We start from the raw sequence: 25,084 nt of genomic DNA, 5'->3' as shown, positions 1-25,084 counted from the left end.
TCAAGGACAAATGAGTAAAAAACAGTCACTGACATTTTTAGATTTAGAAATAATTTCAAAGAGCTTTATACGGTTTTGGGAGAGTCTGGCCTATAAAAAATTACTCCAAGAGTGTACCAATGACTTATCCAGAAAGTCAAAATGAACCCAGAAGATCTAAGTTACTTAAAACCTCACTTTCTTGAGTTGAAGTTAGTGTTATAAAAAAAATAAACTGCGAGGAAACAATTCCCAGGAGAAAACCATTCTGACCAAAGGAATAACCTTAAAGCCACAGTAGCTAAGCAAGCTTTACAAAAATATTTTTATTTATTTATTTATTTTTTTTACATTTTTGTTAAAACTGTCACCATGTCATGATTGTAGGAGACAGATATGAAAAGATCAATCTCCTCTACTTCCTCCCGGTGCTGCCATTGCAGTCTGAAGAGATGCACTGCTCCTGGTCAAAAACAACCAACCCCAGCCAGGAGGAAGGTCTTGGCGCTGTTAATCAAGCTTTTGTATGTGCTACTAAATATTCTAATGGCAGAGAAACAACTTACCGTTCCAGGAAAGCTTTTTATCTGCTGTCATAGGCAATGCCAACTAGCCTGAGCATTTAGGGAAGGGTGTGAGTGGAGCATACATGAGGGTGATTGACAGTGCTAAAACATTCGTCTTGGCTCTCTTTTTTTTATTTTTTTATTTTTTTATTTTTTATTTTCCTGATGGGGCAATGTATTTTTTCAGATGACGGCAAAGGCTAGAGGCAAAAGAGCTCCATCTTTTTTCACAGATTCTTTCATTAGCTGTCGCAACATAATGATGGAATTTTAACAAATGGGTAAAAGCATATATATATAAATATATTTTTTTATAAAAACACACCACTTTTAAGCTCAAGCATACAGGCTGCTTAAGTTCATTCCACTTTTGGTGACTTGGCAAGTTTAGATTGAAGAGGAAATTACTATTTGACACAGGGCGAGGTTGGTTTGGCCAATTTTTTTCTTAATAAATGAAATCGATATTTGAAACCAGGCTCTCGTATTATATTTCTCTAATGTTAACTTTTGTTTAATTTCCTAAAATGTAGCAAAAACGCAAAACAAAAAAAATATATAAGAAGATAAACACTCAAAGTGCTGCGTCTTAAATCTTGTGAAAGATTTGCTCCGTTTCTCTGTGTCAGCTTTTAAACTGCTGCCGTTTCGTTCCTCTACAGGTCAATGTACGCGTCACCACCATGGACGCTGAGCTGGAGTTCGCCATCCAGCCCAGCACTACAGGCAAGCAGCTGTTTGACCAGGTACAGTGAATGTCCTTTCTCCCCCCCCCCCCGCCCCCCCAGTTTAACCTTTGTCCTTTCAAATGAGGTGGGTGACTTTCAGACTGAAGCCTGTTGATAGAAAGTGGTAATCAGATCAGATGCATTCAGAGAAATGTCATCTGAAAAGACAAATGAGACAGTTGATGTCAGTATTTCGAAATTGAATAACATTTATTTTAACTTTTATGTATTAAAGATTACACTTTTTTGATCTTTTCTGATTATTTGGAGTTATGGTGACTTCTAAACATGTAAAAAGGAAAGGCGTGTTACATTAGTCTATTGTCACTTTTAAACAATTAAATATAGATTTACATTTCTTACCTTTTTCAGGAATTTAGCTTAAAAAAGTCAAATTTCAATCATTTACCTATTTAAGTGGCATGAATGAAAACCCTGTAACTGATGGGCTCAGCAGGCAAACCTCCAGGGAAAATCTTTGCATGTACATTGTGCTTCCTGAGTATTTATTGTTCAACACATTACGCACACAGCTATTTTAAGCTGTGTGTGTAATGTGTACAATTTATGTAAAAATTTCCACAAAGCCATGCTACTATTGGTATGGGTCATGATGCCTTCTCAGACATCCCCAAAAATGCGATTTTTATTTTTTTTGTATCGCTGAATGGGTCAAGCATGTTTATCTGAAATTCATCTGACTCTGCTCAGCTACCAATTCATCTCTATTGAAAATAAAGTGTTATGTCACCAATTTCTAAGGATATAGAAAATATAATTGAAATTTCAGCTGTATGTGAACCATCTTGTAACATCTAGCTGCTTTTTTGTTCCTGGAAAAACTCTAAGAAAAGACCAAAGTTGGGGAAGATTTAAATGGTAAAACTGATTAACACAAATAAAAAAGTTAATGAACTTTTAGAGTAGCTTCTCTGATCATTTTGTTAAATTTCGGCAGTGTACACAGCCCGTTTAAAGCCTTTTTTTCCCTCAGTTCAGTTTAGCTTAAAGTTGTGAATGAAACCTGTTATTAGAAAACGAAAAGTGTGTTTGGTAAAGGCAACTTTTTTTTTTTTTCTTTTCTGTTGGCTGACAGCTTTATCATTTTAATTGGAGTCATTTTTCACGGAGGTCAAAGTCACCTTTTAAAATCAAGAACATCACTGTTCTGTGGTCAGTTTATTACTATTAATGGTAACTTCCTAGACAATAGTTTGTATTTTCCTTTCTTGGAGCGTTTCCATTGTAAAACTCTGTCGTTTGGATCCAAAAGTAGATGACGAATGATTAGTATGAGCTCGACTTTGGCTTCATGACAGGACTAGAGCAGGAAAAGCATTGTTTTAGCAACTTCCTGTAAAACCCGTTTTTCAATAGCATGTCTAGCAACTGTGGCTGCCAGTCAGGGGATTCTCCCATCATCTCAGTTGTTTATAAAACCAACAAGGTTACAGTTTTTTTTTTTTTCCCCAAGACGGACGAGCCATTAGTCTAATTATAGCTGCTGGTGAGTTTTTCCACCTACCCGTTGAGATTGCTGTGCTGTTCCACAGTTCCCTGTTACAAAGTCAGAGGTAGTTAAGTGGTCGATTTTGATGCAAAGATCAATCTGCCACTTTGAACCCGGGCCTGGAATGGTTTGTACCTTGATTGGGTCACGTTGCTGCAGCATCGGACAGGTTCTGTCGGAACGCTGAGTAACAGCAGTGAGCTCATTCTCGGTCTGGTGTGGCCCCATGTGGTCAGCACTGATCACAGCTTTAGTCCCCGTCTTTCAGGTCTTAAAGAGAAACATCTGCCACTCCCCTACACACCCTGCTGCAGTTTCACTTCCATGTGACTTTGCACTGGTGCTTCTTTTATTATCTGCCGAGCATCAATTTCAGCTTAATTGATGCGTTTGTCAGCTATGTTTAAAGACCCTCCACAGCAGTATTATCCACTGCAAACAAATGTGCGAATAACAGCAAGTTTATAAAATGCAAGCTTTTTAAAAAGCACACTTAATTCCACTTTGTATTTGAGTTTATGACATCAACATCACAAAAGACAAAAGAATCGCACTGATTAGCTGACATTACAGGAAAATCCCATTTCGAATTAATTTGATTTTGACATTTTATTTTATTGTCTGTGTTCATTGTGGCCAGATTTTCCTTAAATCCGCACACTGTTCTTAAATAATGCTTAGATGTTTTTATGCTGTCATGCCAAAAACAAGTCCACACAGCTGAAGGAGGGATTTGGTGAAACACGGTAGAGAAACAAGATGATTATAAATTGACATCTTGAGTTCTGATCAACTGATGCCTGTTGTGATGTCACCAGAAACGTACATTGGGAGGCTTGATTTTTTTGTGATGTAGATTTTTATCTCAACTAAATGCCATCTTGCAACAAAGTCGCAAAACAAAAAGAGAAACCGTTCATAAGATGTTGTTCGATAAGTGACGAACCAAAATTTATGTCTTATTAAAAGTCTGCCTAGGAGCTTTAAAAGGTTTGAGTGATGAAACAAATCCAGTTTGGTTTATAGGTGCCTGATGCAAAATACCAAACAAATTAAACGTGACACCCAACTGCTATGTCAGAGCTACATTCAAAGTTTGCTGCAAAGTTGTTCTAAATAAAGCAGGAAAAAGTGTGAATCATAACAGCTCTCATGTTAACATGTTCTTAATTTCACTTATTCTTTATGTTGGTAAACTCACCTTTTTTCCCCACTATAATCAAAAGGGACTGTTCCTCACCTCAAAGAGCACTCTTTCATCTTCGTGCTTTTTGTCGCTGTTCAACAGCCTGACTCTGTCTGTGAACTCCACCCTTCCCTTCAGTCGGTGGACTTTAGGTTATTCAGTTCAGAGGATGCAGAGTACTGCCATTTCAGTCCAGCAACGTACCCTTCTTTCACTGCTGGGCCTAAATCTCATAAGCCAAGACGAGTCGGCCTCAGTCCTTATGTGAATGGCTGGAAGACGAGTCTGTATCTTTTTGCTACGCCAGCTTTCTGCCGTTGTGGTGTGGCAACTTTCACTCTTTTGCCTAAAAGCAGTCTGAGGTAGCTGGTCACTCAGAAGCTGAGAAGGATCTACTTCTTTAAACTGACCACAACGGTTTCAGTGTTTGTTTTTATTATTTCATTTTCATTGTGGTTAAATGTTAAATGTATTATTGGTACTGATCACAAAGAGATTCTTGATTCTCATGAGTAAGAATAAGGATGAATTTATTTTTTATCGTGCATGTCGGCTAGTTAGCTAGGAAGCTAGCACCTGGTGCTAGAAAGCAAGCTATAGCTAAAAAGAAGCTTTCTAGCTTTCTTTCTTTCTTGGCAAGTAAAATAACTAAGAAAAATTTTGGATCAACATTCTTCTTGGCTAGTAAAAGCTAGCTTGGATGATTGCAATAATCTACATTTAGTTTATTTTCAAGATCTGCTGGTGGAAAGAGATGGCATTTTTTTTATTTACAAATCTGTTTACATTTTTAACCAAATGTCTTGAACTAAGGTTCTCCGTGTATTAAACATAATTATGTTCATTCTTCTAGCACACTAATAGGATGTTGCCTAACTGAGGAATATTTATATAAAATTCTGCAATGCCTGTTAAAAATGTGCTATTTAACCAGGTTAAAATTGCAAACCTGTCTATTTATAAAAGCATAAGCCCTTAACTTATGCTTTTATAGATAAGATTTCTTTCAGTAAGGAATTACTGGGCATCTGAACCCTCAAAAGTCATGAGAACTTGCCAGAACACCTTCCTATTACAGAACAAATGCAATTTTGATTTAAAATGGGTTTATCACTTCTTTAGGTGAAGCTTGTTTAAGCTATAATGGGGCTTAATAGAATGTTTTTATTGTAAAACAAAAGATTATGTGTATCTGTGTGGTTGCGAACTGTATCTCCATCTCACTCAGTCATGCCTGAAGCAAAAACAACCATGAAAGGCCTGCTTGTTTTTGTAGAATCTCCTGTTTCCTGATGTTGCATTAAGTAGAATCCATTAGGTGCTGCCTGAACTTGAGCCATTTGTCTAGTTAGTCCCACATCCCAGTCTGATCCTGTATTTTGTGCAAACCACAAACTGTGTGGGAGTTTTTGAGTTTATTTTCATCGTTCTTGGAGCTTATCCTTGGTGCATGCAGCCTCGCCAACATGTTCACTTAAACTTCAGCCAGACATCTTACCAACTCACCTGCTGACTGGGTGGAGATTTTTGGAATAGATGTGTTCAGAAAGGGCTTGGCAAAGGGTCGACTGACTTGATAACGGATGCATAGAAGCAAAAATGTGTAAAAAAAAAAAAAAAAAAAAAAAAAAAAAAAGTCCCTGTCTGGTGTAGGAAAACTTCTGTGCACGCCATAAAGACAGACTCTGGTTTCTCTCAGAAGCCAGTGGAAAATTGTAACTCCTCCCGTATAAGGAGTGATTATTCCAAACCTATAACTGTCTTTTCCCAGAATTAAAAAACTTATTGTAAGGGGGAAATAAAAAATGTTTAAACTGCCTATCTTTAAGTATTCCTGTAAGTTTTTCCAATGCGGTTTGACTTGAGACTAACCTAATAATCTGCATTGATGGATACTAATAAAAATTATGTCGTTGAAGAGTTTCCATGCCCAGATGCAGACCAGCTGTTTTTCTTCTTGCCTTTTGTCATACTAGTAGGTTGTGTAGATTTGGGTACAAATAATTTTTCATTATTAATACAACTAATAATTTTGATCAAAATTACTCAATTGAGAAAATTGCCAAATAGTGTAGTGTTATTATTTATAAATACCTGCCTGATAAGACCTAGATTTTAAAATAATAGATGAAGGCACTAGTCTAACACAGATGTTACCTGAACAGCAGGACACTACACAGGTGTATGGAATGAAATACAAATAACTTCTCTCAAGTATACAAGGGTATATTGACGATAAACTCATGTTTAAAAAAACAAAACATAAATGTGCATTAATTTTTCATTGTGCACAGTTAAATGCTTTATTCACTAGGTCTGAATTGGTAATCGGTTAGCTGCAGCGTTGGCTCAGAACGTGGTCGACTCCACAGCGTTTGTTCAGGGGTTTGTTTGGGGCATTTTCCTACCTCTGGTTTGCGTTGGCAGCAACTTGGTGAAGCTGTGTTTCTCTGCTCTCGAATGAACATCGGCTGCCGTTCTTCTCCCTCGGTGGGGTGGCAGTCGGCGTTGGTTTTTGACGGCAACCTTGGGGAACTTGTAGCTTCACAGTTCCTTCTGCAGAGTTCCGAACAAAACCAGTATCGGGGTTTACTCCTTTGGCTGATCAATGCAATAGAATCACTTTAATTTTGGATCCAAAGCTCCTGAACGAGGGGCAGCCTTCCTTCACCAGTGAAGAAAGGGGTTTTTGGGTTGCGCTCTGAGGCCAGAAGAGTAAAACTCCTCCTCTTCCTGCTCCTGGGACTTGAGTTGTATTGTTAAATTGATAGTTATCATACCAGCCCTTCATGGTTGAATGTCTAACACTGTGTTCCTGAAGTTAGAGTACACAACACCAGTCATGCAACACTTCCTGGTTTTACAGCATCATTCCCTCCCATTGGTTGAACAATAAAACCGCTTTGTTGAAGCTTAATAACAGAAAAGCATGTGAACAGAAAACACTTCATTTAGAGAGCAGAGCTGCTGTTTTGCCAGTTTGGTGCGAGTACCATATAAGTGACTGGCCTCTCATGCAAAATATAAATCACAAAACTTAAAATTAGTAGTAAGGTTTATCAAAAATAAGTATGTTTATGGTCTGTTTTTTTAGTATGGCTCACTTCTCTACTCAGCTCTCAGTATTTAGGCCTTGTAATTTAATAAAACCAACAAATTTGCTTAGTGTCTTTTGTACATTTGAGTTAAATTGAGATAATATGCTGAAAAACTTAAATGTGGTTTACTAACTTATTGCTTAGAGGAAGATATTTCGCGTGTTGCCTTTGTTGTGGAAAAAAACAGCTGTATCTGTAGGTATCATTTCTTCCTGCTGTAAAAGTTGTCACCACATATTGTTTTCCTAAAGCGTGGGTTGTGTGCTTTTAGTATTTAGTCCAGTCAACACTGCATGATAAAATACACTGATGTCCCTCTCAAATTCTCCCAAATTTAAAAGGAAATGTCTTTACTAAAGAGATAAGTAGTCTGTTTTGAGGAGTGTATTTTTTTTAGTTCTTTCATGTTTTTAAATCTTCCTGATCAGTAGCAACTTACCATTTCCTCTTCGATATTTAAATATGACCATATTATTTATTTTGAAGAACATTTTTCATTTATATTTGTGTATATCATTATTTTGTCAAATAATCATTGATTAAAAAAATATGAAGAGATAAAAAAAGTAGTATTTTATATTGAAGCCACAACCTATAAACATTTTGCTGTTTTATTTTTATTTAGGTGTTAAAAACCATTGGTGTACGTGAGGTGTGGTACTTCGGACTGCAGTATGTGGACACCAAAGGTTACCCCAACTGGCTAAAACTGGACAAAAAGGTAAGCACATACTTAACAAAAAGACAAAAGAGTATTCTTCATGATATTCAGGTTTTAATGAGTACTAGAATAGAAACAGAAGGATCTCGGGTATAAAGAGACATTTTCAGATATATACCTACTGTAGGTTTTGCAACCCTCTGAACTAAAAAGTGTTTTCAGTGACCTGCTGTCTGCGTTTTAGTAAATCAGTAGCTACCATGCTGCCATGTGTGTATTTTACATATGTAGTCCATGGCAGCTTATTTTCAGACGCTTCCTGACTGCATGTTATCAGCTGGAGGTAAATTATTTGAACTTTATGTAAGCCATTTTCTTTCTTTCCCTTTTGTAAACATTTGTTACCTGGACTACACCAGGTGTTTTTTTTCCCTCCCTGAGATATAGATAATCTAACCTAACTAAAAGGCTGTGGATGAAGTAATGTCTGCAAAGAAGCAGGACTCCAGATGTTCTGGATATAATTTGTCTATTTCAAAGCCAAATAGCTTTACTTTATGGAAAATCTCTTAATGGGTAATTCCACTGATTTTTGGAAAGAAGAACCCATATGCAGATGGTTAATATGTGCTTAAAAACTCAGTTGCGAGCCTGGCTGTTATGTAATTCAGTAATGTGCCACACAACTGCAAAAAGCTGCACAATAAGTTTGCATTAGTCAGTTTGAGGTTAATGTCCTCTCTGCAGCACATGCTAACCTCTGTTTGCTAAGTTTAGAAGTCGCCTCTCAGCATTTTACTATCAAAAACAAGGGTCACGGAGAGACGCAAAGAAAAAGAGAATGGGTTGTTTTCATCAGTCAGCAGCAGGAAGCTGTTCCCAGGGTGCTAACTGGGCGCTGCAGCTAATCAGCACAATAAAAAGTTCAAACTGGGACATTCCTGGTTTTAAGCCATCAATCAAGAGTGCTTGGTTCCTGTTTTGTATTTAGAGGAAGAAGGACATTGCGAAAATGTTCACTGAGCTGGCAGTTGTGAAAGTTGACTTCCAATGAAAGGGAAGATGGACTCCTTAATTGATTAGATCAATTAAATACTACAATGATTCCGATTTCCTACAGGTAATGAAGTGTCTTGCAGAAGAGCAACAAGTGTCTGAACAGCTCTTTAGTACATTTTAGGTTTCTTTACTGCAGACACTATTGGGTAATCTTCCCCAGTTGTTAATTGAAATCATTCCCAGCACTATGTGTCGTCATGGTGCGTTTATGCACATAAAGGTTTACAAGAAGGTCAGGAAGTTATATTTTGGTCTCGTCTGACCAGATCAGTGTCTTTCCACAGATTGCAAGCAGGACCACTTCCAGCTTATTACGGCTGACTGAGCTTTTCAATCCCCTCCAGGTGTCATCTCAAGATGTGAAGAAGGACAACCCACTACAATTCAAGTTTCGGGCCAAGTTCTTCCCTGAGGACGTTTCTGAGGAGCTGATTCAGGAAATCACCCAGAAGCTCTACTTCCTGCAAGTAAAAGAGGGCATCCTCGGCGACGAGATCTACTGTCCTCCAGAGACTGCAGTCCTGCTGGCCTCCTACGCAGTCCAGGCCAAGTTTGGTGACTATGACAAAGAAATCCACCGCCCTGGATATCTGGTCAATGAACGCATGCTGCCTCAGAGGTAAGATGTACGACGTCGTGGTGTGTTTGGGTAGGACACTTTTCCACAATGCTCACACTACTGACATATTGCTAACTAGTTGTTCTGGGCATGTCAACATGAGCTTTGAAAACTTGAAAATAGACTTTTGGGAGCGCCAGAGAATCTAAAAGGAACGGCAAACTATTTTTACATCTATGTTTATAGGCATTGCTACTAAATGGATCTACGTTTGGTAAAACGTGATTGTATCAAAATACCATTAATGGGGTAATTGCCTAAAAACGTTCTTTACAATGCAGTTGTGTAACAGTAGCATTGGTTATGCAGCACAGCAAATCGTTGGATTTTCTTCGTGATTGCTGTTGAGAGATATAAATAAGTGTTTTAATTATGTGTGTTTAGAGTCATGGAGCAGCACAAGTTATCCAAAGAACAGTGGGAGGAACGAATCCAGGTGTGGCACGAGGAGCACTCTGGGATATTGAGGTGAGTTTTTAAACTCGGTTTGTGTTGATCATTTTAAACTCTGCTGTGAGAAGTGCAGTGGCTGATTGGGCCGATCGCTTCCTGATCATCTTGCAGGGAGGACGCCATGTTGGAGTACCTGAAGATTTCTCAGGACCTGGAAATGTACGGAGTGAACTACTTTGATATCAAGAATAAGAAGGGAACAGAGCTGAGGCTGGGAGTGGACGCACTGGGTCTCAACATTTACGAGAAGGACGACAAGTAAGCATTTTGTTATTTATCAGATTACTTATTCCAAAAGTAAGAATATTTTTGGTGTTTCTTTATATTCTGACTTACAGTTTGGTCGTACAAAGCTAAACTTCTTGGCACAGATGTATGTTGGGACTGGAATCTCATTTAGTTCAGTTGAATTAGGACTGTATTGTCAAATAGTTGTTTGTTATCCTTTAAATTTTTAATAGTTTTGGTATATTTCTGGTTTAATTAATGAATTTTAATTGTTGATTTTTGGTCTCTTTTTATTAACAGGTCAAAACTTTACAAAAACAACATGAGAAGATAAATTATTACTATTGATCATACTTTTAATACCGTTTCTGCTCTGAGCGACCATAATATCTTAATAAAGGAGCAGATTTAATGTCATACAAAACTGCCTTTACAATTTAGCACACTAATAATTTTCTTTAAATAACTTTTTTTTAATCTGTTGAACAGATGTAAAATCTTTTTGTGTTATCGGTATTAAGAGTTGAGTACCGTTTTCTAAATCTATTAGAGAAATGTTTGATATAAATTTAAATTTATTTCAGTTTCTTTTTTTCTGAGGAGCAGAAACACAAACACACATACTGAATAAAAAACAGGTAAATACAGATGGTAAATTCCCCTTCTTGACACGATAATGAATCTGAAACACTAAAAATGTTTAAGTCTGTCTAAGCGATCGCTGCATGATTAGGCCTTTGTTGGCTGCATTACACAAATATTTTATTTGTGGTGGTAATCAGTCTAAAAGTTGTTGACTCTTTCAGTTTCAGGTTGAATTGTCACTCTTTATCTTGAATTTTCAGAGGAATAAAAATGTTTCCCGTCTAAGGTAATTCGTAAATTAGATTTTATTCGGTGTGTTCACATTTATTATCTTAATGCTCTATGAAAGAATGTGTTAATACACAGCTGTCAGTAGTGCAATTATTTAATTGTGGTGGATTATTAGAGCATTTATTAGTGACGCAGTCATAGTTTCAATCAGATTTAAGCTGCAGATGTTTCACGACTAAGGCGTTCGTCATGATTTTCGCCTGACTCAAGCCAAGCTCTTCCCACTTGAAACACTAAGATCAACTTGCTGAACCAGGTTCACATCTTCCACCAGTCAACACTTACTTTTCCTGTTCGAGAGTAAGAAATGAAAATACTCCCGTTTCGTCTTTGAAGGGCTTCTGGGGCCTCCGGGTGTAGATTGCTGCTCACATCCCACAGAGATCTGCTTTTTACGTGCACCTTATTTACAGAGCAGTGCAGTGTGGGGGGGGGGGATTATCACCCTGTGCATTTGGTGAATTAAATTCAGACAGATCCTGTCCTCTGTGGGATTAGTGGAGCGAAGTGCACCGTGTTAAAGTGGCTCTTCGTCCCAGGTGACTTGCCTTTCAGTCACTGACCTCATGCTGGAAATGCTGCCAGCTCTGCTCTAGATTAGAGTCCATCTTGTATTAAAGTGGCTCCTTTGGTGGCTTTCAGGCCAGCCTGCTGCTGGTGGAAGAAACAAGCGCAGCACATTTTGGTAATGTTAAGGTTAAGCCACCCAGCTGCTTCATGCTAAGAACTTTAATTGAGGCTTCACTGCTCGAGTCTTTGTCTTTTTAAATTACTGAATGCCAGAGTATTTAGGCGGATCCCGTTTGTAATTTATTGTGACTGTGATTGTAAAGCATTCAGGAACAGGACCGTGTGTGTTTATGAACGTCTCGTCCTGATCAGCAAAGAAAGGCCTCTCCTCTGCGCTGCCCTCTGCTGTAACCATGCCGACGCTGACTGGTTTTTCAAGCTTTGCGGCACTTAAGAATGTGAGGCTGAACTGTAGCACAGTCTCTCCCAATGAGGCCAACCGACCCACAATGCAACAGTGCAGCCAAGGCTTCACTGAGGTGCAGCCTGGAGCAAAATGTTTAACTCCTTATGCTCCTGAAGTACATACAAAAATGAATTCTGCTTTATAAATCAAAACCTGCAGAGATTAATATATCATATTGGTTCTTTTGAATGAATGTGAAACATTTCTCATTATTTGTAAATCTTGGCATTTTTAAGGAAGGGAAAGTTAGTCGAATCCTAAGATAAGATCTTAAACATTCTTTGAAGATGTTTGTCTTTAAAAAATAAATAAATAAAAAAATACAGCACAAAACAAACGGCTTTAAGGACCATACTTTAATTTTTTGTATTTATTTTTTTTGGAGACATTAGATTCTCAGGGGATGATGACCCTTATTTTTTTAACAGCATCTTTTTATTAGTTTGTTGTCTTTTGAGAAATTTATAACAAGTATAAAGTATAATTAAATGTTATTTTAAATGAGAAATTATTCCAGTAGTAATGTGAAAATGAACGAGTGACTGGCAGTGCACAGCAACAAGTGGAGGAGGGGCACTACTGTGTTACTCTATAGGAATATTATAGCAGTTTTTCTTTTCCTGTACTTATCTTTTTATAACTACTTTTTCTCATCTGGTCTAAAACCTGACTGTTTAGCTGGGATATGTTCCTGACTCCAAGCAGCAGGAGTGAAAAACATAATCATTCAATTAATAAAGTTTATTTGTACAGCACATTTCAGCAACAAGGCAGTGCAGAATACTTTAAATCATAAACACTGGTTTTCAAAATTGTTGAAGAAATTATGTAAGAGAAATTGCATTTTGTCAAGTGGCATTAAGTAACATCAATCATTATATTAACAGGTGAATAATTTTTAACTTTCATCGTAAATCTTCCAAATGTACAAAGAGTCTGCAGTTTAAATGTATTTTAAATCAAATCTGTAACGCACTGATATGCAGCTGGGTTTGCAAACAAAAATACTGAAATTGATTAAATGTAACAGAAACTTTGATCTGTAAAGAAGAACAAACTGGAGATGACTGAAACAAAACTTCAAGTAAAAAAATACTCACTGGTTGCATCGCTAAAAGAAAGGCTTTTAAGTTCAGGGTGCATCCAGTAAGTTGCCAGGGATGTTTTCTCAGGTCGATTTTTACCACTTTAATCTGATTTTGTCCTTGTTTCTTCACTCAAAGTGACAGAAACCATCCTGCTCCTGTAAAAGGTTAAACTGCTGGAGAAAACTTTCTTTCAACTGTAGCGATTCCTGGTAACAGTTTAACTCTACATTTATTTCCACGGTGCGAAATTATACTCCTTCAATAAATACTGAAGTTTGCCGTGCTTGATTTAACCGAGCACCTCTGCTTGAACTGCATTTTATTATTCTTAAAATTAGTCATATCTGCATTCTAACACCCACATATCTAAAGAATGTTACTGATTGATACAGAAATCTTTTTTCTACAAATGCCAGTTCTCCGATTGATAGAGCACATCTAATAAACCACATGACTCCGATGGAACTATTCGGCAGATAGCAGCACATTGTTTTCCTCAATTCCACAAGCATGTGTCAGGGTCAGCGATGGAGTGAAATTCCTGTTCAGGGAGTTTCACGGCAGCAAGTTTGGCTGCATGCTCAGCTGCCGCTTTAACAGATTACAGCGCTATCGCCTCGGCCCTGTTGACAGCGCCGCTCGGCATTGTGTGGCGCGAGACGGGCAGCGGCTCAGTTCGTCTGGGACAACAGAGCAGTGAGCCGCCACACCCCAGGTTTATCCCCTGATCCGGGAGATTAGACTGACAAAGCGGTTTGTAGCCGTGGACTGATTTGATTTTAGGGAAGTAACTAGAATAATTGTTAGTTTTTTATCTCTGCATGTGGATGACCTGATGGTTCTTTATGAAAGCAGTGTGTCCCATTTATTGTTCTTGAGGTGCAGCTACTTAAACATGCCAATGTTCAACAACTGAACTCATCTAGACTGAGTTTTTAAACCATGCTCTCTTAACACTAAGAGGCCCAGAGGTGAATAGTGGTTTAGCAGATATATTTTTCATTTGCAAGAGATTTAAGCCATCTGAAATCTTAGTCATCTAATAATCAAGACAGAAACCTTTAATTTACGGTTCTTGACTGTAGGAATTTGGTGATTAAAAATGTATTGCTATTTATTGTGATAGTCATAAAAGTCAATAAAATACTTAATACTTTTTTCCCAGTCTTTCTAAGCAACTGAATGGCTATGGCTGCATGTCACAGTTCAACAAACACAACTGTGAAATATTCTTCTATAGCACACGGTTACATAAAGAAGTTGGATAGGTTCAGCCATATTATCAATTTATTGTTTTATTGATGCTGTTATGGAAATTTTTGTTTTTTTCAAAATGATAAATGATACAGTAAACGCGCGTCCCAGCTTGACTGATTGCGCACACCCTCCTATTCTATGTCCTCATCTCAAATTTTGTACAGATGGGATCATATTCCAGAAATTTTACCGTATTGTTTTTCACCGACTTCTCTGTTATGGTGATATGCCAAAAATAACTATTTAAACTTCAAGAAGGTGGACGTTGTTATAAATGGGACGACACTATCGTCTGACTTTTCTGACACGCTATTCAAAAATACAATGAAATCATAATTCATGAGTACATCCAAAAGGTTATTTTTTTGTTTATGTATTCCATCCATCCATTTTCTTACACCCTTGTCCCTCAGTGGGGTCGGGAGGGGTGCTGGTGCCTATCTCCAGCTGGCGTACTGGGCGAGAGGCGGGGTACACCCTGGACAGGTCGCCAGTCTGTCGCAGGGCAACACAGAGACACACAGGACACACAACCATACACATACACACTCACACCTAGGGACAATTTGGAAAGGCCAATTAATCTGACAGTCATGTTTTTGGACATGGAGGAAACCGGAGTACCCGGAGAAAACCCACGCATGCACAGGGAGAACATGCAAACTCCATGCAGAAAGACCGGGGCCAGGAATCGAACCCAGAACCTTCTTGCTGCAAGGCAACAGCTCTACCAACTGCGCCACTGTGCAGCCCTGTTTATGTATTCATTTGCAATAATTTATTTGATTTCTTCTTCAGATTGACGCCAAAGATTGGCTTCCCCTGGAGCGAGATCAGAAACATTTCCTTCAACGACAAGAAGTTCATCATCAAGCCTATAGACAAAAAATCTCCAGTGAGTAAAATGTCATTAGCATCGTTTTTACTTACATTTTTCAACATTAGAAATTGCTTTTTTTACATCACTTTTTACAATTCCCTCATCTAAAGAGTTTTTGTTTATAATCCAAGTAGCGATGTAAGATTGATCTAATTTTTCTCAATTTCTTTCCTCCCCAAACTTTCAGGACTTTGTGTTTTATGCCCCGAGACTGAGGATCAACAAAAGCATCCTGCACCTGTGCATGGGCAACCATGACCTCTACATGCGTCGTCGCAAGCCCGACACAATCGAGGTGCAGCAGATGAAGGCTCAGGCCATGGAGGAGAAGCAGATGAAACAGAAGGAGAGGTACAGACGAGCTTGAGTGAATGACTGAAGGAAAGAATATATAAATCCTTTTTTTAATCCTGAAAAAAACGTGACTTTAGGATTGGGCAAAAACGGAATCATTTCTGGTTTGATTAAAGCTTTTAATATTAGTTCTGTATTTAATAAATTAAGGGTCGTTAGTAGGATGTAATTGGATTATCTTCACTGATTCATGTGTTAATTTTAAGTTGAACAGTTTAAAATTTACTTGATGCCCTGTCTGCTTTCTGACTAAAGCCCTACTGTGCTACTACTGAGTTAGTGCATTAGCATTAGCATCCACCAAGTGCTGTGTTTGTGTAGTACTTTAGCACAGGCGCAACTAATGTTTATGATTTGTGCTTTAGGGTTAACACAACTACATTTTTGATTCCATTTTGACCTCTAAATTGGAAACTAAATTCCTCTCCAAATGTAGAAACGCTGAACAGAGGAAATATGACCGTGGTCTCGACCGCAGCTGTCGGCTCGCGGTCTGTCCACACAGCTGTTTAAACATCATGATGTAACGCAACACAGATGAGACAATGATATTCAAAAGGAAAACCATGAAAGACAAGAGGACTGGCTCTCATACAGTAGCTCTCAGCAGGCTGTAAAGAGGTTGCTGGGAAATGTTGGAAGAAAGTTCAGGAAGAGTTGCTTTAAAACATGCGGGGAGATAACAGCTGTTGCTCAAGAAATGGAGAGCTGAAATAATTCGAAACCTGGAAAGCAGAAGTAGTAGGTTTTGTGTTTATCAAATATTTATGGTGCGTATAAATTGTGAAATAACAAGCATTACAAAGATCTTTGTTGGGCAATGCTGCTTAAAGCTTTTAAGGTGGTTTCTCTTGACGTTGTTCCAGAAATAATTTTTCTTTGTCATAAAAATGACATCAAACATATTGTTGCAAAGTGGAACCGAAACATTGAATATTTGTCAAAATTGACTGTGAAGTGGAATAATCAGCTGGGATGTTCATGAAGCGGATCAACATTTTTTTGTGCTCAAAACATTTAAAAATTTGCATATTGGCATGTATTTCTAGAACCATCCACTAACAGCCTTTTGAGCCAAATCTATCTTCAAAATAATATAATTATACTTCATGCCTCAAGCCAAATGATTAAACTGTAAATAGGAATATTATACAGATGCAACATTAGCTAATTAAACCTGCTGTATAGTCCTGATTAGAGTACATCAAGCTGCTTTTTAGGAACAATTTCTCTGCATACTTTGGCATGCTGTCATAAACCGTACCGTCATTTTTATGGGAACTGTGTCGCCAGACGACTGTAAACTGACATGAACCTCTGTGGAAAGCAAATATTATTTACCTATTTTTAGCTTCTGTATTTTGTCACCATCACAATGTAGCTTACTTTTTGATGGACCAGAAAAGAATAGTTCATAACTGTGAAGTGGAATGAAAAGGATATTTTTCACATTATTTTACAAATTATGTTTGGAAAAGTGCATTTATAATCAGCTCATGTCACCCTGATGGCCTTTTGTAAATAAAAGTAGAGCATGTAATTTATTAGCATTCATAACTTCCTCCAGGTTTTCTTTATGACCCCTCTGTTCTTTCTCCAGGGCTCATTTGGAGAATGAGAAGAAGAAAAGGGAAGCCATCGAGAGGGAGAAGGAGCAGATGGAGCAGGAGAAGCAGGAACTCATGATGAGGCTCTACCAGTTCGAGGAGAAGACTAAGAAGGCAGAGAAAGGTGCGTTAAAGGGGTCTGTGGCTCATCAATCAATCTCCTATAACCTATGACGGGATATGAAGAGTGTGTCTGCTGGAAATAGTTGAAATGACGGCACACTTGTAGTTCTGCATGTGTGTACTGTAAACACCAGGCCAACAGGTTATTCTGTTTGTGTCGGTAACTTCTTGTATAAATACCAGCATGAAGAAAGAGCTGTCAGATTTACACGTTGTTCCTCTTTATTTTATTTAACTCGTAAAACGGGATCATTTTAGATTTAACTGTTTGTTATTGTGTCACAAATCCATCAAGAACAAGATATTTGTTGGTTTTCATCTCGGTTTGACTAGAGGGAGAAGATGTCTCACTTGAGGTTGGCACAGGCTCATCAGATCTGTATGTGACTCCCTGTTTTTGTTTCCTGCTCATAAAGCAGCTCATAAAAACTAATAATTACTTTCAATAATTTGACTGTGGGAAATCCACTGGTTGTAACTAGTGTTTATCCAGAGCAGGGTCCAATCCTGACGGGTTGGTGTCTTGCAGTTTTTAGATTTTTTTCTCCTGGTCTGACACACCTGAATCAAACCACTTTTTATTTTTTATTTATGTAAAGAAGCACAAATGCTTTTTTCACTTTTATTTACAATGATCAGTATCAGCCAGTGGCTGGAGCCAAGACTGCTTTGGTCTTTTATTTTGAGTTTGTATTTGAATAATTTAATAAACTTTAAATATTTTTTTTGGCACAATTTAGTGCAGAACTTGTGAAATAAAGACAAAACACAAATCAAACTAGGGATCAATTTATTTAATGCTATTTACTGTATTTTTTTTATGTCAAATTTAACTTTTACAAATGCAAATAACTAACTTTTTTATTCTATTCATCATCAGGGATGTTTTGAACATGCTTTGACAGCTGATGAGTTGATCACCGCCGTATAAACTGTTCTGTCTTCTGAATAGAAATGTGATTTAGTGAGTCTGATAAACATTACGTTATCAAAAGCTTTCTCATATATTTTTTTTATTTTTACATCCTATTTAATTAGTGACAATTGGCATAAATGTTGATTATTACCACAATCAATGGAATAAAGTAAAACATTTTCTGAGCAGGCAACTCCATAATTCATTGTAAAACCATAACTACCAGGAGATACGCAACCATATGCAATATTTGTGTTTGTGGGTATGAGATGGTTTGTTTATGCAAACAAAATGCAAGTAGCCTGAGATTAATGGCGACACATGAGCATAAACTGGTGAACGTGCATATTGAGCCAGAGCCTCAGATGAAGCTACTTTAATTCAACTAAGACTCCAATATATGCAAACAATTTTAATCAATCAATCAATCAATCAAATTTTATTTGTATAGCACATTTCAGCAGCAAGGCATTTCAAAGTGCTTTACATAATTAAAATAAAAACAGAAATAATCAGTGAGAAAGAGAGAGATTTAAAAAAAACAAAAAAACAAAATAAAAATAAAAATAAAAACAAAAAAAACAAAAAACATTACATCATTAAAACGTCGAAAAGAAAGAAGAAGAAATTAAAAACATTAAAGACATAAAAAGATGGAAGACATCAAAACCGGCACTCTAACCCTAACTTAGCCATAAGATATATTTCTTATTCCATATTTACAATAATCACAAAGCTTAACAAACATATGATCAAGCTGCGAAGAAATGGAAACAGTGTTGTTACGATGACGGTCATGCTCCAATAGAACATGACTTGATTAAATGTTTACTATTCTGTAATGAAGGTACGGATATACTTAAACTGATATGAGAGGAAATTAAAAGACATGTTCTGATAAACTTTTATCTTCCACTGTTGAGGAAAACAAAGTCACAGTTGGAACATCAAGTTTAATATTTTACTTTACTGATGTTCAAAAAAGAAAGGAAAACCATGCAAAACTTTTAAGCTGCCTTGAATATAAAATGTGTTGATCCGCACCTGAAAGTAGTCCCCAACAAATGCTGAGGTTGCTACATATAATGTTTCCACCTTGTAAAGGTTAAAGTGTATCGGCAGTAGATTAATGTCTGGAAACGAGTAAAGTGGAAAACTTTTAAATTAAATGGTATGTATGTTTTCAAATTACATTTTGTTACTTACATTTACATCTTTAGCTTAAATTGCTTAATTTTGTGATTGTTTTTCTGACACTAATCCAGTTTGTGTTGATGCAATTTAAATATATATTTTTTTACTTTGTCAAGTATCTGTCACATTTATTATTTAAAAAAAATCAAGATTTGATAAGATGTGGATTAAAAACGGGGATTTCAGTATTATACAAAGACCATGGTTAAGCTTACAATTTAACATGAGAATTTGTAGCAGTCACTTTCAACTTTAGCAAGTTGAAATATACCAACTTAAGTTGACAAATTACATTTATTTATTAAATAAGCAAGCCAAATGTAACTTTTAAATAAATACAGATGTCCACAATTGTGAAAAAAGCTTTTAAATGGGTTTAAAAATGTAACTTGAAGAAAGTAAGTCTTTGATTTGAAATTTCCTGTCACTCCAAAATCTTCCCTCATGTGAGATTAAGTGCATAAAGCTGTCCCTCCTCTGCCTGTTAGATTTGCAGGACCAGCTGCAGAGAGCCATGATGCTGGAGCAGGAGCGGAGGAGGGCGGAGGAGGAGGCTGCGCGTCTGGAGGCAGAACGCCAGGCTGCCCTGCTGGCTAAAGAGGAGCTGGCCCGCCAGGCTGAGAGTCAGCTGAAGACCCAGGAGCAGCTGGTTGGTGCTTTAATGACGCCACGTTTTGATTTAAAGGGAACCTGTTGTGCAAAATTCATATTTTTGCACCTTCTTTGTACATCAGTTTGCATTTTTACTGCTTCTAAAAGTAGCCCAAGCCTCTAAGAAAAACCACAGAGTTGTTTTTTGTTAACAAATAAATGCTTTTTAGTGTCTAGAAAATGAGCCATTTCAAAAACCTTCCAAATGTAGCGTCACAAATCAGCAGGTAGTGTCCCTTGCCTAGTAACCCCAGTGAAACCCAGCCCCGTTACCTAGCAACCCAAGCTGAGCTCCTGCACTTTTAGTCATCTGGTTTTACTGCTGTACTGCTTTTCCAGCAGTACAATGGCTGCTGGAAAAGTCAAAAGTTTTGTTGTTAACAAGACACTTGCTGTTAACACTTGCTGGATTCTTGATGCTTGTGCAGGAGGCTCTACTTCTGCTTTTCAGAGATGTACGACTGTATAATCGTGCATCTGTTGGCAGCCATTTTCACGTGTGAGTGTAAATGTTGAGTTGGGGTCAAGCCCAGTAACGACTCATTTGGATTTAAAGTGACTAGATGCCCTAAAACAACTCAAAATAGAACTGGAAAGAATAAAATCTCATTTTACAGGAATGATTTTGTGGCTCGTAAAGCAAAGACCCTCGCCCTGTTTTGACCAACCAGTGAACCAACAGTTGCTTGTGAACGTTTTGCCTGCTACATTGCTTCTTTGTAGCAAAGGCGAATAAAGAAGCTTGTACAGTTTTTAAAAAAATCAGTTTCATAAATCTTTAATGCAGAGATTTGTTTTGCCTTGTAAGCTCCAACAAAGACTAGTCCCCAATCCGACAGTAAGCTTTGGGGCATTTTCCTACCATATCCCAGAATGCAATCCTTGAAACGTGACTGAGTTTAATGGTGCACCTGTGGTAGTGTTCAAGTAAACCATTCTCTAAAGAAATACTTGCCAAGCTGGAGCAAACTTTGAACAGCTGTAAATTGTTGACAACCTCTTGAACAAGACTGACCCTCCAGCTGCACACAACATGTTTGGAGGGTCAAGCAGAAAAACAAGGTGAGCATTCCTCTACTCGCTCCAGATCTCGTACTGACTGGACCCGAAGCATTTAGGAGGTTTGCTCATCTTTGTTTTGAACATTTGAAAGCAGATGATGATCCACCTTCGCTGAATTTTCCTTGAACAAACCTCACATCTCGTTGCTTCACTGTGGGAAACAGACAGACAGAGCAGCGAGAGAAACTGATCTCACTTTGCTGCGTTAAAAAAAAAAAAACAAAACAAGAAAAATAAAAACAAGCTCAGCTTGTCTGAAGGAATGCATCACAACACCTGCAGGGTCGGGCGCTTCTTCAGTGCGCAGCATGCTTTTCCACTTCTGTCTCAGCTTTTAAAATGAGGCCAACATTCAGGACTGTGGTTTACTCCTATCTTATAGTTAATAGACGTGTCATATAGAAAAATCTTAAAATTTGATGTTAACGGTTGAGGGGGCCTGACTGATCTTTTATTTAAATTTACAGGCATTGAAGCTGTTTATACTTAAGATTTTAAGTGAAATACAAATAACCAACTACATTCAATCAATAATGCAGAAGAAACGTCTCATGTAAGACAGGAATTATTCATTTTTTCTGAACTGCTGCTAAACATCACCATCCCTGTTTGGATTTGATTTGCATATTAATCAAATCTGTTCTGTTTTCAGGCTTCTGAGCTGGCGGACCACTCGGCCAAGATCGCGCTGCTGGAGGAGGCGAGAAGACGCAAGGAGGAGGAGGCTCGCACATGGCAGAGCAGGGTGAGAGTTTGAACTGAAATGTGTAGCTGTCTACTTCCTGTCGCAGTATATAAATGTAGAACATCACAGCGCTGTGAGTCAGCTCGAATCGAAAAAGAAGGAGACGGATGAAGACGTACTTGACCCCTTTTTGTGGTGTTCAGGCCGTAGAGGCTCAAGACGATCTGACTAAGACCAAGGAGGAGCTGCACATGGTGCTGACTGCGCCCCTGCCTCCACCACCTCCTCCCGCGTACAACCACCGGGATGACTACAGCGACAGCGAGGACAACAACAGCACGAACAGCACCGACCTGGCGATAGACGACTTCCACGACCACCGCAAAGAGGAGGAACGTCTGACTGAGGTCGAGAAGAACGAGCGCGTCCAGAAGCAGCTCAAGGTGAGGGAAAAAAAAAACCCAGAACAAATCGGACAGGAACAAAATCAACACATTAAAATTTATGTAGATTAATGGCAGTGTTTCTTACCATGGACTTAAAAAATTAATATTCATGAAGCTGACGTATTAATGATATCTCTCTATATTAATTCATGTGTGAAAAAAAGTCCAATAGTCTGACAAAATGCCACTTTTAATATAAAATACACAGTTTTAATTATATACAATATTCAGGAGACAATTTAAAATTGTTTATTTTAATTGTCTAACAAAAAGACACTTTACATCACATTTTTTTGCCTGTCCAATTTAACCAAAACCAGACTGCTGCTGGTGAGAGTGTTGGACTTCGGCCCACCATTTCATCAGGGTCAAGGTTATTAAAAAAAAAGAAGTGAAATCAGACCAGTAATTACACTTTGAACATTATTTAGTCACCTCAAATCTAAAGGAACAATGCAACTGAAACAAACTTGAAATAAAATCTTGACTTCTATGTTCTCATTGAACATTAAAATTCAAGCTTAAAATATATTGAGGGATTTCAGAAGATGGGATCCATTAGACCCCAAGAGCTTTTTGCTCTGTGCACGGTCCAGTGGGGTCACACGGACCCTGCATGCGCTTTTATGAGGGTCTTTTGTGTGGATAAACTCACCGCTTCCTTGCTGTCTGACCGTGGCATTTGCTACCCTTCTGATGAGCGTGGTGCTAAAACCGCAGGAGGGTTAATGTTGTATATTTTTGTTTCACCTCATCTGATTTTGCACCCGGTTTGTGCAGTGGAAACTACAGGGGTTATAAAATGCTCCTACAAAACTGCTCTGGTTTTTTTTAAAAGGTTCTTTTGTAAAAAATTCAAATTTTAGGGATTTTTTTTTCCTCTACAAACTTGCAAAAGACTATTCTCAGATTCCTTGACATATTTTACTCTGCATGAGCTCTAGTGAGTTGTACATCCACTGACCTGTGTCCTGTATTACAACTCGGTGGACGAAGCAAGTTGGACCAAAGTGCCTCATGATTTTTTTGGGGACAAATTAAGTTATTGCAACAATGAATTTGTCTATATGACATCAGTGTAAAAAATCCCTCAAGAAATTAATACTGACAAAGCATTCAAGAAAATACATCACAATGTGGTGACTTTTAATGTTATTAAACATATGAGAGAGGATGTTTATTAAATGCAGCTTGCTCCATATTTTTCTCACATTTCTCCCTCCTCTCTTTAGACCCTGACCTCGGAGCTGGCTCAGGCCCGTGACGAATCCAAGAACACCCAGAACGACCTCCTCCACAGCGAGAACGTGCGCGCCGGCCGAGACAAATACAAGACCTTGCGACAGATCCGGCAGGGCAACACCAAGCAGAGGATCGACGAGTTTGAGGCCTTATAAGACGCCGTCGCCGCTCGAGCGCGCGCCCTTTCTGAATGGTCACTATTCCTCTTGATTTGCTGCTGAGACACACACACACACACAAAACGTCCCCTTCTCACCCACCCAAAGACATGTTTAACACGCGCTGGCAGCTGACTAAACTGAAGCAGCAGAAGACTGGGAGGACGCAGCGCTCTGCAAAACCTTAGTGCCAAAATCTTCTGTCCTTTCCCTTGTTATAGTGTTTTGAATATTGTCACTTTTTTTGATGGAGTCAGGCCAAAATAATTGTTTTTCACTGGAGGTTTAATGAAGTAGTGGGAATCTTGTTATAGTGCACCTAGTAATCAAACTGTTGGAAGAAAAGGCCTTGTTGTTCATAGCGACCACTCAGAAAGGGGGAGACAGTATACGCAGGAAAATTGATCTTTATTTTCCATTATATTTGAACACTTCCAGTTATGTTTATTTTTGCTCTAAAGACAAAATCATAGTTTGATATTTATACTGTATATGGGACATAAAGGGTATTTCATCTTGGTTTGTATATTTTTGCTATCTACTAATAATAAAAACTTTTAATTTTTCAGAGGTTTTATATATTGACCCAAATAACAGTCTAGTCTTATGTTCCATATGTTTTCCCTTCACTTAACTAAAGAGATTTATTGTAAATTATTAATTTTATTGTAGGAGACCTCCAGTTTCATACAGACGAAAATAAATTTAGATGAACTTTCCAATTTCTTTTCATTAGCTGCGCAGATCATTCAGAGCAACGTGTTGAATAAACACAAAGCTTTGTTTGTATTTCTATCAGTTTGTTCAATGTCACATTGTTACAGTAAAAGAAGCACATGTTGAGGATTTTTACCCTCTAAAGTGGCCTTTCTGTCTGGTCACTCACAGTTACAATGACGTGGAGGTTTGTTTTTAAAGTTGGATTTCTCGCCAAACTCTTGGACTAAAGTAGCATTTACTAAAACCGTCATGCAGAAACGCTCGGCTATGCTGGGAATTTGTATATAACCAGGATTTTATAATGAGGTTGAACATATTGCCAATAAATTGACTTGATTTGTCACCTCTGTGTGTTTATTGCAGGATTATAACCTTCTGAAATGAGCATGCATGTGGGGCATAGAGGGAAAATGTTGGAGGGAATCTCTGGTAATTTGCATTTTTATTTATACGGAATAAAAAGCAAACATTCCCTGTAAGGTCACTTTCATAGCAGGGTGTTCCTGGACATCACTGGAGCCTTGTGGATTTTATTAGTATTTTATATTATCAGTCTGCTTCTTGCTACTCAAATGTTTTCTCTTTTTAAATGAGATTTGTTGCCTTTCAAAAGGCGATTAAAATTAAAACGGACATAAAGTGGAAGACATTGAATGATTTGAATTAAAGCACCAAGAAAAAAAAGTTTTTGTATTTAGATTTTGTTTTCTTCATAGTTTGTGTTAAAGTTGACATTGCAACAATTTTCTTTTATAAACCTTA

At 37.8% G+C, this 25,084-nt stretch overlaps 1 protein-coding gene across 2 annotated transcripts in view; it reads left to right on the top strand.

The window, feature by feature from the left end:
• Positions 1-24,665, top strand: part of ezrb (ezrin b) — a 33,355-nt gene extending 8,690 nt beyond the window's left edge. For both annotated transcript variants that reach the window (XM_008397519.3, XM_008397518.3), the window contains 12 exons: positions 1,208-1,291; positions 7,693-7,788; positions 9,132-9,406; positions 9,791-9,874; positions 9,971-10,117; positions 15,083-15,179; positions 15,352-15,515; positions 17,119-17,249; positions 19,847-20,007; positions 21,724-21,816; positions 21,960-22,199; positions 23,435-24,665. In XM_008397519.3, the coding sequence (XP_008395741.1) occupies positions 1,208-1,291; positions 7,693-7,788; positions 9,132-9,406; positions 9,791-9,874; positions 9,971-10,117; positions 15,083-15,179; positions 15,352-15,515; positions 17,119-17,249; positions 19,847-20,007; positions 21,724-21,816; positions 21,960-22,199; positions 23,435-23,599 (1,737 nt within the window). In that variant the 3' untranslated portion in view covers positions 23,600-24,665. The remainder of the gene's footprint in view (positions 1-1,207; positions 1,292-7,692; positions 7,789-9,131; positions 9,407-9,790; positions 9,875-9,970; positions 10,118-15,082; positions 15,180-15,351; positions 15,516-17,118; positions 17,250-19,846; positions 20,008-21,723; positions 21,817-21,959; positions 22,200-23,434) is intronic.
• Positions 24,666-25,084: the final 419 nt, after the last annotated feature.

The sequence above is a fragment of the Poecilia reticulata genome, chromosome 21 (assembly GCF_904066995.2).
Source record: "Poecilia reticulata chromosome 21, P_reticulata-male-v2, whole genome shotgun sequence".
Taxonomy (NCBI): Eukaryota; Metazoa; Chordata; class Actinopteri; order Cyprinodontiformes; family Poeciliidae; genus Poecilia; species Poecilia reticulata.
The sequence above is the reverse complement of the archived record's forward strand: the minus strand, read 5'-3'. Positions and strand labels throughout refer to the sequence as shown.